The sequence below is a fragment of the Gallus gallus genome, chromosome 3, assembly GCF_016699485.2.
Source record: "Gallus gallus isolate bGalGal1 chromosome 3, bGalGal1.mat.broiler.GRCg7b, whole genome shotgun sequence".
Lineage (NCBI taxonomy): Eukaryota > Metazoa > Chordata > Aves > Galliformes > Phasianidae > Gallus > Gallus gallus.
Genome location: NC_052534.1, coordinates 104,359,679 through 104,370,229, shown reverse-complemented (window position 1 = coordinate 104,370,229; position 10,551 = coordinate 104,359,679). Strand labels below are relative to the sequence as shown.

The window sequence follows — 10,551 nt, the reverse complement described above, 5'->3', positions numbered from 1 at the left end:
GAGTTCCCCTACTCTGAGCCCTCGGCTGCTCTCCAACACCTTTATTGGGGCCGCAGCCCCGCGCGACGGGACGAACACAGACAGACACAGACACTGACACACAAAGAGGGGAAGGGGCCGAGCTCCAGCCCCACGCTGCCCCGCTCCCTGCCCTCCGGCGGGGGCAGCAGGAGGGGAGGGCGCAGCTGTGGCCCCCAGGCACTGCTGCAGCCCCGCAGCAGGTGGGGGGGGCTCATGCCAGAGGGTTGTGGCCGTGTGGGCAGCCCCCTGCCGCCTCCACGTACCGCTCCACCTGCACTGTGCACGCAGCGAAGCCAAACTTCTGCTGCAGCCGCCCCGTGGCGTCCCGCAGCACCGTCTCGGGGTCGGCGGTGGCATCTGCAGGCGGTGGGCACCGTGGCTCAGCCCCACGGGGCCCTGGCTGTGTTGTGGGGCGCGTGCAATGAGCGGGGCACTCACCCACAGCCACGTGCACCGACACCAGGGGGTGGCTCGGCGTCAACGCCCACACGTGTAGGTCGTGGATGGCCCTCACCCCACTGACTGCCAGCAGCTCCTCCGTCACTGCGCTCACTGCCATTCCCCGCGGGGCTCCTGCGCCAAGGGGTCACCCCCAGCCCCTTCCTCCATTTGGGGCTGGGGAATGGGGGCAGCTGCTCCCCATAGGGCTGGGAGGGACAGGGAAGGGCTGTAGGGTGGGGGCTGCAGCCCCGAGGAACCCCCACGTCCCCCTCACCTTCCATGAGAACCCTGAAGACGTCCCTGAGGATGGTGACGGTGGAGCCCAGGACGAAGACGGAGAAGAAGAGGGTGCTGATGGGGTCTGCGATCTTGCACTGGGGCTGCGGAGTGGGGGGGAGAGGGGCAATGGTGTGAGGCTGCGGGGCTGCGGTGCCCCCCCAGGGAGGGCAGAGCTCAGCCCCACACCTTGAAGTAGATGATGGTGGCCGCCAGCAGGACGCCCACGCTCTGCAGCAGGTCCCCCACCACGTGCACGAAGGCGGCGCGGACGCTGGTGCTGCCGGGCAGGGGGGCACGGCCGGGCAGGCAGCCCCCCTCCAGCTGCTCATAGCCCCCCACGCCGTGCCCGTGGCCCTGGTGCAGGACGTAGGCCATGCTGCGGGGAGGGCATCGCTCAGCACCGGGGCCGTGGGGCGCATCTGGGGCTGGGGGTGGAAGGGGGAAGGGGAAGGGGGGACGTACACCAGGTTGGCACCCACGGCGCAGGCGGAGGTGGCCAGCATGGTGCGCGCCTCGATCTCGTAATCGGCGCTGAGGATGCGGGCGGCCGCCAGGTAGAGCAGCACTGCGGTCACCACCCAGATGGACAGCACGGAGGCCAGCGCTCCCAACGTCTCTGCGGGGCGAAGAGGGGGGTCAGCGGGACCCCTCACCGTGGGCAGCCCTAAGGCTGAGCCCCCCCCCCCCTCACCTGAGCGGTGCCAGCCGAAGGTCATGGTGGTGGTGGGTGGGCGGGTGGACACCCAGAGCGAGAAGAGGCTGACGGCCATGCTGCCCACGTCTGTCAGCAGGTGGGCTGCGTCCGTCATGATGGCCAGGCTATGCGCCAGGTACCCGCCTGTGGGTGGCACCGGGCTCTGGCACGGCGTCCCATCCCACTGCGCCCACCTCGTCCCAATCCAACTCCTCATCCCACTGTATCTCATCCCATTGTGTCCCATCCCGTTTCCGTCCCATCCCAACCCTCCGTCCCATTGTGTCTTCTTATGTCCCAGTGCAACTCCTTGTCCCATCCCATCATGTTGCATCCTGTCCCATTATGTCCTTTCCCATTTTGCCCCATCCCATCCTGCCCCATTATCTTTCATCCTGCTCCATCCCAGCTCCCCATCCCATCATATTCCATTTTGACCCAGCTCCCCGTCCCATCACGTCCCATTCTGTCCCAGTCCAACTCCCCATTCTATCACATCTCATCTCACCCCATCACATCCCGTTATGCCCCACCCCATTCCCATTTCATCCCCCACCCCATTCCCGTTTCATCCCAACTCTCCATCTCATCACGTCTCATCCTGTTATGTCCCATCTTGTCCCATCCCAGCATGTCCTATCCCACCATGTCCCATCCCACCCTGTCCCTCCTCATCCCATCATGTCCCATCCCACCATGTCCCATCCCATCCCATCCTCTCCTATCCCGTCCTGTCCCATCCCATTATGTCCCATCATGTCCCATCCCACCATGTCCCATCCCATTATGTCCCATCCTGTCCCATCCCACCATGTCCTGTCCCATCCCACCCTGTCCCATCCTACCATGTCCCATCCTATCTCATCCTGACCCATCCCACCATGTCCTGTCCCATCCCACCATGTCCCATCCCATCCCATCCTCTCCTATCCTGTCCTGTCCCATCCCATTATGTCCCATCCTGTCCCATCCCACCCTATCCCATCCCACCCTGTCCCATTCCACCATGTCCCATCCCACCCTGTCCCATTCCACCATGTCCCATCCCACCCTATCCCATCCCACCATGTCCCATCCTATCTCATCCTGTCCCATCCCACCCTGTCCCATTCCATGTCCCATCCCACCCTGTCCCATCCCACCCTGTCCCATCCTATCTCATCCCGTCCCATCCCACCATGTCCCACCCCATCCCATCATGTCCCATTCTGCCTCATTATGTCCTTTCCCATTCTGTCCCATTCTGCTTCATCCTATCAAATCTCATCTCACCCCATTATGTCCTATTCTTTCCCATCCCAACTCCCCATCCCCTCCCATCCCACCCCCCCATCCCCTTACCTATCACCTCCCCAACCATGAAGACACAGCAGACGCTGCAGGCGATGCTCAGCTGCCTCCGTGCTTGGAGCCTCTCTGGGATGGGGCCGGGGGGGGGAGCCGGGCCGCAGGGGCACAGCGGGCCCCCCCCCGGCTCCTGCGTGTCCTTCCTGGGGGGCAGCAGGGCTGGGGCGTCCCGGGGGCCTGGGAACAGACTGGGGAGGGGGGCAGTACCGGTGTGGGGGTGGGGGGTGGTACCGGCGTGGGGTGATGGATGGATGGATGGTAGCGGTGCGGGGGACGGCAGTGCGGTGTCGGATGGACGGCTGAGGAGGGACCCGAGGGTGGCACGGAGGTGGGGGTGACAGCGGAATGGGAACGGCATGAAACGGAGGAGGGGGGTCTGCGGGTCCCGCGGGCGGCGGGGGGAGGGGGGGCAGGGGGTGATGGGGGTATTGGGGTGGTGGGTGGTGGGGCTGGGGGTGGAAGTGTCGGTATGGAGGTGCTGTTTGGAGTGCGGTCGGTATGGACGTGCCGGGGCTGGAGTGCTGGGATGGGGGTGGAGGTGATGGGGTGCCGATGGCAGCGATGCGGTGCCGGTGCTGGGGGTGCCGACGCCGGTATGGGGATGCCGGTGTTGTGATGCAGGTGATGGAGTGCCGACGCCGGTGAGGGGGTGCCGGTGCCGGAGTGCCGGTGCTGAGATTGCCGATGTCGGTATGGGGATGCCGGTGATGCGGTGCCGGTGATGGGGTGCCGATGCCAATGACGGGGTGCCGGTGATGCGGTGCTGGGGGTGCCGACGCCAGTATGGGGATGCTGACGAAGCGGTGCCGTGGTGCCAGCCCGGCGGTACCTGTGTCCCCGCGCTCCCAGCAGCCTGGCGCTCTCGGTGCCGGACGCGGACGGGCGCTCCATGCCGGGCAGCACCGCGCGGCGCCGGGACCCCGAGGCCCCGCCCCTCCCGATGGCCACGCCCCCATCCCCGCCTCGGGGGCGCCGCTCCGCCTGCAGGCCACGCCCCCTCGCCTGACCCCGCCCACGCAGTCCTAGCGAAAGGGGGCGTGGCCTACAAGAGCCGCCGTGGGCGTGGCCTCGAGCGTGGGCGTGGTTCCGCCGATCGCCCCGCCCCTTCCCGCCAGGCCCCGCGGCCGCCGCGCGGTGATGGCGGCGTTGGAGGCGGGGGAGCGGTGCGGGCAGTGGGGCGCGGCGGGGCCCGAGCGCGGTCCCGGTCCCGGTCCCGGCTCCCTGGGCTCGCTGCTCAGCCGCCTCCCGCTGGCCCCGCCGCGCCGCCGCACCGCCAGCCAAGGCCAGGGCCCGCCCGAGCCGCCGCTGCTGCGCACCAGCAAGCGGACCATCTACACGGCCGGGCGGCCGCCCTGGTACAGCGAGACCGGGGCGCCCGTGGGAGAGGCCTTCGTCATCGGTGCGGGGCGGGCGGGGCGGGGCGGGGGTCTGCGGCCCGGCTCGGGGGATGGGGGCGGGAGCGGGGGTTGGGAGTGGGACGGGGTTGAGGTGCGAGGGCTGGGACGTGGAGCGGGGCCGGGGCTCGGCTCGGGCCCGGGGTCGAGCTCCGCTTCGGGAGCTGGGATTTGAGGTTGGGATGGGCGTGGGGGACCGGGGCCGGGCTTTCAGCCTCCATCCGGGCCTGGCTGCGGGCCGCAGCCCGGGGCTGGGCTCGGCGGCCTCAGTCCGGGGCCGGGCCGCGCCGACGGTGCCCGCTCGCCTCAGGGCTGTGCGGCGGCAGCGCGTCGGGGAAGACGACGGTGGCCACGCGGATCATCGAGGCGCTGGACGTGCCCTGGGTCGTGCTGCTGTCCATGGATTCGTTCTACAAGGTGAGGGCCGAGCGCCGCGGGGAGGCGCTGCACGGCGCGGTGCTGAGCGGCGCCGTTCCCAGGTGCTGGACGAGGGGCAGCAGGCGTTGGCGGCCCGCAGCGATTACAACTTCGACCACCCGGACGCCTTCGACTTCGAGCTGCTCGTCAGCGTCCTCCGCAAGCTGAAGAAGGGCAAGAGCGTGAAAGTGCCCGTGTACGACTTCACCACGCACAGCCGGCGCCGAGAGTGGGTGGGTGCGCGCGGGGCACCCTCACCTTCGGGGTGAGGGCTGAGATACGGGGCGGCCCTAAGGTCCCTGATGCGGGACCCCCGCGTGCTGCGGGGTGGGCGCAGGAAGCAGCCAGGCCGGCTCTGGGGGCTGCCACAGAGGGGGTGGGGAGAGCAGCGCTTTTCTCCCCGCAGAAAACGGTCTACGGGGCCAACGTGATCGTGTTTGAGGGCATCCTGGCCTTCGCCAACAAGGAGCTGCTGAAGGTATCGCCGCGTGAGGGGTCCTGCTGGCGCAGCGAGGGGCGTCGGGGCGAGGGGGGAGAGGGGGGAGGCTGCAGAGGGGGGTGCTCACCCCTCCCAGTGTTCCAGCTCCTGGACATGAAGGTGTTTGTGGACACGGACTCGGACATCCGGTTGGTGCGGAGGCTGCAGAGGGACATCATGGAGCGCGGGCGCGACATCGTGGGCGTCATCAAGCAGTACCACAAGTTTGTGAAGCCGGCCTTCGAGCAGTACATCGAGCCCAGCGTGCAGGTGGCGGACATCGTGGTGCCCCGGGGTGAGACGCGGCCGTTGGCACCCGACCCCATCCCGCCGCGGCGGTTGGGAGCGCATCCTCACCCCGTATTCTCTGCTCTGCGGGCAGGCGGGGAGAACTCGGTGGCGTTGGACCTCATCGTGCAGCACGTGCACAGCCAGCTGGAGAAGGTGAGGGGCTGGCAGAGGGGTGAGGAGGGGGCTGCTCACCGCTCCGCTCCCCCTGGATCTCGGTGTCGCCCCTTTACGTGACTCGAGGCAGATGAGGGCTGGGAAGCGGGGATGGGGCAGCACCCCGCTTGTGCTGTGCCCTCATCCTCCTGGCACACCCCTCAGTCCCGAGCAGCTCGTGCTCCATTCTTGGTTGCAGTGGGGTTTTCCCCTTCCCTGTCCAGCCGTAGGAGCTGAGCCAGCGCTGTTGGCACGGTGACCCAAATGTCCCTTCTTTTTCTTTTCCCCTTTTGCCACGCTGAACGTCTGCTGTCCCACCCAGCGAGAAATCACTGTCAGGTACGTTGGGGACCTGCTGGCTGGGCTACGGCCAGCTCTGGGGGGGGGGTGGCTGCCGGCCCCCGCCGTCCTCTTGTTCTGCTTCTTCCCCATCCCTGCTGGCTGAAGCTCTGCTGAGTTGTCTGAGTGCAGGTGCTGTTCCTCAGCTTCAGGGGTGAATGCTGTGCGTGCGGCTCATTTGGGGTGCATGCAGCTGCGCTGCGTTCGTGGGACTGCCTCCACGTACTGCTGCTGTCCCCCTCTGGAGCACAGTCCATGCCCTGAAGGTTGGAGGTTGCTCCCATAGGGGAACCCGCTGCTCCTTTCTCATTTTTGCCCTGTCACGTGGGCACCTGCAGCAGGGCAATCCTCACGCTGCAATGCAGTGTCCCAGAGCACCACCCAGTGTCCCCAGCACACCTTGCCCGTGCAGAGCTGCTTCCCCACTGCCCGCGTGCTGGCAGAAGTTTGCACGTACGTGTGCACCGCGTGGCTCTGACCGCTGCTCTCTGCTGCAGGGCAGCTCTGGCCTCAGCCCACCAGGGGCAACCACTGCCGGCGACGCTGAGCGTGCTGGAGAACACACCGCAGGTGCGGGGCATGCACACCATCATCAGGTGAGTCCCCCCCACGAGGGCTGTTCTGTAGCGTGACCCTACAAAGGCTGGTGTCGCTTTGCCCATCCCACCCCTTAGTGCTTCCAGCAGGACCCAGCTGCTGCCCCGTGGCTTTGCCCTCACTCTGGTTTTCGTTCCCCACCGACGCTCTGCTTTCTCTAGGTGGCAATAGCACGCTCGTAAGGTTGAGACCTAATCCTGTGGGACCTGCGACATGCTGTTGTTTTGCACTCCTGTTCCCAGGCCACAAGTGTCTGATAACCTTAATCTGCTCAGAGCTGGCTGCTGGCTCAGCTGCCCGGGGGGAGGGGATCAGCCCCACTAATCTGCCTTCACCGGCAGCGCCGTGCATTGCAGCCCGGGCTGTGGGGAGGCGGACTTTGCCTCTTCCAGATGGTAAATGGAAAAACACCACATTTATGAGGGGCGTTGGCTTGGCCCGTCAGCCACCCCCTCACATCTTACCGCAGCCCACGGGAAGGGAGGAAAAGCGAAGCAACGCAGTTTGTAGGAACCTGGGCTGAGAAACTCTTGTGGTGGAAGGGCGCTGTGTTTGGGGGCGGCTCAGTGGCTTTGGCTTTGGTGCTCATAGGTGAGCCTTCCTCTTTTGGGTCTGCCTTCCCACTCGGTGGGTGCTGGCAGCCCTGTTGCATGGTGCCGGGGCTCCCCATGCCGCAGCCGTCTGTGAGCACCACAAGCTGGCAGCAGACGAGCAGCTCGCTGCGTCATTGCAAATCCAGGCTTGGCATCTCGGGGAGAAGGGGATTCCAGGGCTATCCTCAGCTCTTGTGCAGAGCTGGGGAGCAGGAAGTAGTCCTGTGTGGACACAGAACGGCGTTTCCCTGCCGTTGTTTGCACGCCAGTCCCTTTGTACACGTGGAAGGGTTCCAGTATGCGTGCTGGCAGCTGAGGCTGCAGGGCTTGGGTCAGCTCTGCCCTGAGCTCCTGGACTTTGTGCCCTGGCAGGATGCGCTGCCTGATTTGTGCTAAGGCTTGTTGGGCTTTCCTGGTCCTCACAGAGCTCCTGGCTGCAAGGTACCCAGGTCTGAGCACAGAAATACCCCTGAGATAGAATCAATCGCTTCGCCCTTCTCCGACGCTGCTGTCGGTGGGCTGTCTGTCATCTGCGCCGTGCGACGCGAGAAGTGGGAGATGATGTCCCAAAATACAGAATAAAAATATCCAATATCCTTCTGCCTCTCGGGGACCGCTGCCAACGCCACCACTTCCATCTGCTGACCAGCTGAGAGCTGTTAGGGCTCCTTTTGTCTCCCTTGTGTTCTCAAGAAAGTAACGTGCTGTGGGGTGTTTATTTACTTTCCCTCTCGCCTCCCTCAGCACTGCAGCGTTGGCGCAGTCTCGCCGCACCTCTCAGAATTTCACAGAATCCCACAGCTCTGTGCCTTCTCTCCCCCGGGCTGAATGGTCTCAGGGCTGTCAGCCGTTCCCCGTTGGGATGCTCCAAGCCCCCGCCACCTCTGTAGGCTTCCTCCCACATTGTCAGCATGTCCCCAGGCTCCAGCCGCAAGGGCTGCTCCGTGCTCACGTCCCTTGTTGGCCACACGGCTGCTGAGCACCCATCCTCCCACAGGAACAAGGACACCACGAGGGACGAGTTCATCTTCTACTCCAAGCGCCTGATGCGGCTGCTGATTGAGCACGCACTCTCCTTCCTCCCACTGAAGGTACAGCCCTGGCCCTCCATCCCCATCGCCCCAGAGGCAGTGGGGCCACGTGGGGCTGGCTTTGCCCACACTCTCTTTGCCTTTCCTTTCTACAGTCAGTCACAGTGGAGACGCCGCAGGGGACAACCTATGAGGGGAAGCGGTTCCATAGGCAGCGGGTGAGATGTACTGGTCCTCTTATCCACTGGGCACCAACGGGGACAGTGCAGTGGCCAACCATTGGGCAACTAGTAGTCAAATGTCAGTCAACTGTTGGCCAGCCGTCGGTCAACTGTTGGCCAACCATCGGTCAACCGTTGGCCAACCGTCGGACAACTGTCAGTCAACTGTTGGCCAACCGTTGGTCAACCACTGGTCATCCATTTCTTGGCCAACCATTGGTCAACTGTCAGTCAACTGTTGACCAACCGTTGGCCAACCATTCATCAACTGTTCGTCAACTGCTGGTCAGCCATTGTTTTGTCAGCCATTAGTCAACTGTCAGTCAGCTGTTGGCCAACCGTTGGTCAGCCGCAGGGCTGTCCCTTGTCCTGTGGGGTGGTTGTGGGTCCCACCAGGTCCTGCGGGAGCCCCCAGAGAGCAGCTGGGTTCAGAGCGAGGGGGGCAGAGGCTCAGCAGGACTGGGCAGGAGGGCAATGAGTGTAGAGGATGTGGCCGTGATGCAGGGCTCCTGTCCCATCCCAGATCACCGGCGTGTCCATCCTGAGAGCCGGGGAGACCATGGAGCAAGCACTGACCGCCGTCTGCAAGGACATCCGCCTGGGCAAGATCCTGATCCAGACCAACCACGACACGGGGGAGCCCGAGGTGAGCAGCACCTGCAGGCCCCAAGCTGAGCCCCCAGCACGCCGCCTTCATGCCTGACCGCCTGTCCTCCCCCAGCTGCACTACCTGCGCCTGCCCAAGGAGATCAGCGAGGACTACGTCATCCTCATGGACAGCACCGTGTCCACCGGCGCCGCTGCCATGATGGCCGTGCGTGTGCTGCTGGTGAGGGGCAGGGCAGGGTGGGGGGCTCGCAGCCCACGGGAGGGGGGCACAGGCCGGGCTCTGATGGTGCCGTGCTGCAGGACCACGACGTGCCGGAGGAGCGCATCTTCCTGCTGTCTCTGCTGATGGCCGAGATGGGGGTGCACTCGGTGGCTTACGCCTTCCCCCGCGTCCGCATCATCACCACGGCCGTGGACAAGAGGATCAACGAGGAGTTCCACATCATCCCCGGCATCGGTGAGGGCAGGAGGGGGCGAGGAGGGGATGGGGGTGGCCGCTCCTGTTGCTCACCCCCCCTCAACCCCTCCCTACGTCTTGCAGGGAACTTTGGGGACAGGTACTTTGGCACCGATGCGCCGCCCGCCTGCACCGACAGCGAAGCCATGGACTGCTGAGCCTGCCGGCCCCCCGGGGGGGGGGCACAGCGCCACCATTCCCCCCCACCCACTCAGCGGGGTCCCGGGTCGGGTCCTGCGTTGCTGGAATCTGTATTTATTTGTATTTATTCTGAGCAGCCGCCCCCTCGGTGCTGCTGCAGACCATCAGGGATGGGGGGGTTGGGGGGGGGGGGGGCTCCTCCTTGCCCTCCGTCGTGGCACGGGGGGGTGGGGGAGGGTTTGATATTCAAACACTCCTTTGCATTCCAGCCCCATGGCGGTGGGGCCATACTGTTCCCCCCCCCTCCCACCCCCCCTCCCCCCCAAGATCCCTTTTTGGGGGGAGGGGACCACGCTGGCGCAGGGGCTGCTCCTCGGCCCCCCCATCCCTCCAGGGCTGGGCCGTGCCATGCTTCTTGCTCAGGTTCTTCGGGCCGGGGGCCACGGGGGCAGTGGGGCCCCCCCCCCTCCGCTTTGCCTCCCACTCCGTACTGTACGTGGCCGCCTTCGTTTTGTACTGGAATAAAGGAGCAGCGCGGCCACAGCCGATGGCTCAGAGCGAGGGGGGGGCGGGTGGCAGCGGGTGTGTGGGGTGGGGGGCTGTTCCAGGGTGTCCCCAATGGGAAGGGCACCACCTGGAGCCTGCCGGTTGTGGCTTAGTGCTCGGGGCTGGGAGCAAGTGGGGTGGGGAGCTAGACCTAGGGGCTGGGGGCTAATGGGGGGGACTAATGGGGGGGCTGGTCCTAGGGGCTGGGGGCTAACGGGGGGGGCTAGTCCTAGGGGCTGGGGGCTAATGGGGGGGTTAATGGGGAGGCTGGTCCTGGGAGCTGGGGGCTAATGGGGGGGCTGGTCCTAGGGGCTGGGGGCCAAGGGGGGGGCTGGTCCTAGGGGCTGGGGGCTAATGGGGGGGACTAATGGGGGTGGCTGGTCCTAGGGGCTGGGGGCTAATGGGGGGGGGGCTAGATCTAGGGGCTGGGGGCTAATTGGGGGGGTTAATGGGGGGGGGGCTGGTCCTAGGGGCTGGGGGCTAATGGGGGGGGGGGGCTAAT

The 10,551-nt window shown here is 65.7% G+C and overlaps 2 protein-coding genes across 4 annotated transcripts; one reads left to right on the top strand and one right to left on the bottom strand.

Annotated features, from left to right (window-relative positions):
- Positions 1-26: 26 nt before the first annotated feature.
- Positions 27-3,724, bottom strand: SLC30A3 (solute carrier family 30 member 3). The gene is made up of 8 exons (XM_025149156.3): positions 3,612-3,724; positions 2,777-2,970; positions 1,433-1,579; positions 1,204-1,357; positions 928-1,117; positions 737-842; positions 460-594; positions 27-378 (listed from the first exon to the last, which is right to left on the bottom strand). Exons 1-8 carry the CDS (start codon positions 3,671-3,673, stop codon positions 233-235), a joined length of 1,134 nt encoding a protein of 377 aa, XP_025004924.3. The 5' UTR covers positions 3,674-3,724; the 3' UTR covers positions 27-232.
- A 187-nt stretch (positions 3,725-3,911) lies between these two features.
- Positions 3,912-10,046, top strand: LOC776992 (uridine-cytidine kinase-like 1-like). 3 transcript variants are annotated; one of them, XM_046939400.1, is made up of 14 exons: positions 3,912-4,137; positions 4,487-4,593; positions 4,656-4,826; positions 5,000-5,071; positions 5,177-5,366; positions 5,454-5,515; positions 5,838-5,854; positions 6,352-6,450; positions 8,042-8,135; positions 8,231-8,293; positions 8,820-8,942; positions 9,018-9,125; positions 9,206-9,362; positions 9,447-10,046. In XM_046939400.1, the coding sequence occupies exons 2-14, from the start codon at positions 4,576-4,578 to the stop codon at positions 9,518-9,520; spliced, it is 1,248 nt and encodes a 415-aa protein (XP_046795356.1). In that variant the 5' UTR covers positions 3,912-4,137; positions 4,487-4,575; the 3' UTR covers positions 9,521-10,046. The 3 variants fall into 3 exon arrangements, with proteins under 3 accessions (XP_046795356.1, XP_025004923.1, XP_025004922.1); XM_025149155.3 differs by having other exon boundaries at positions 4,656-4,858; XM_025149154.3 differs by having other exon boundaries at positions 3,912-4,181.
- The last annotated feature ends 505 nt before the right edge of the window (positions 10,047-10,551 follow it).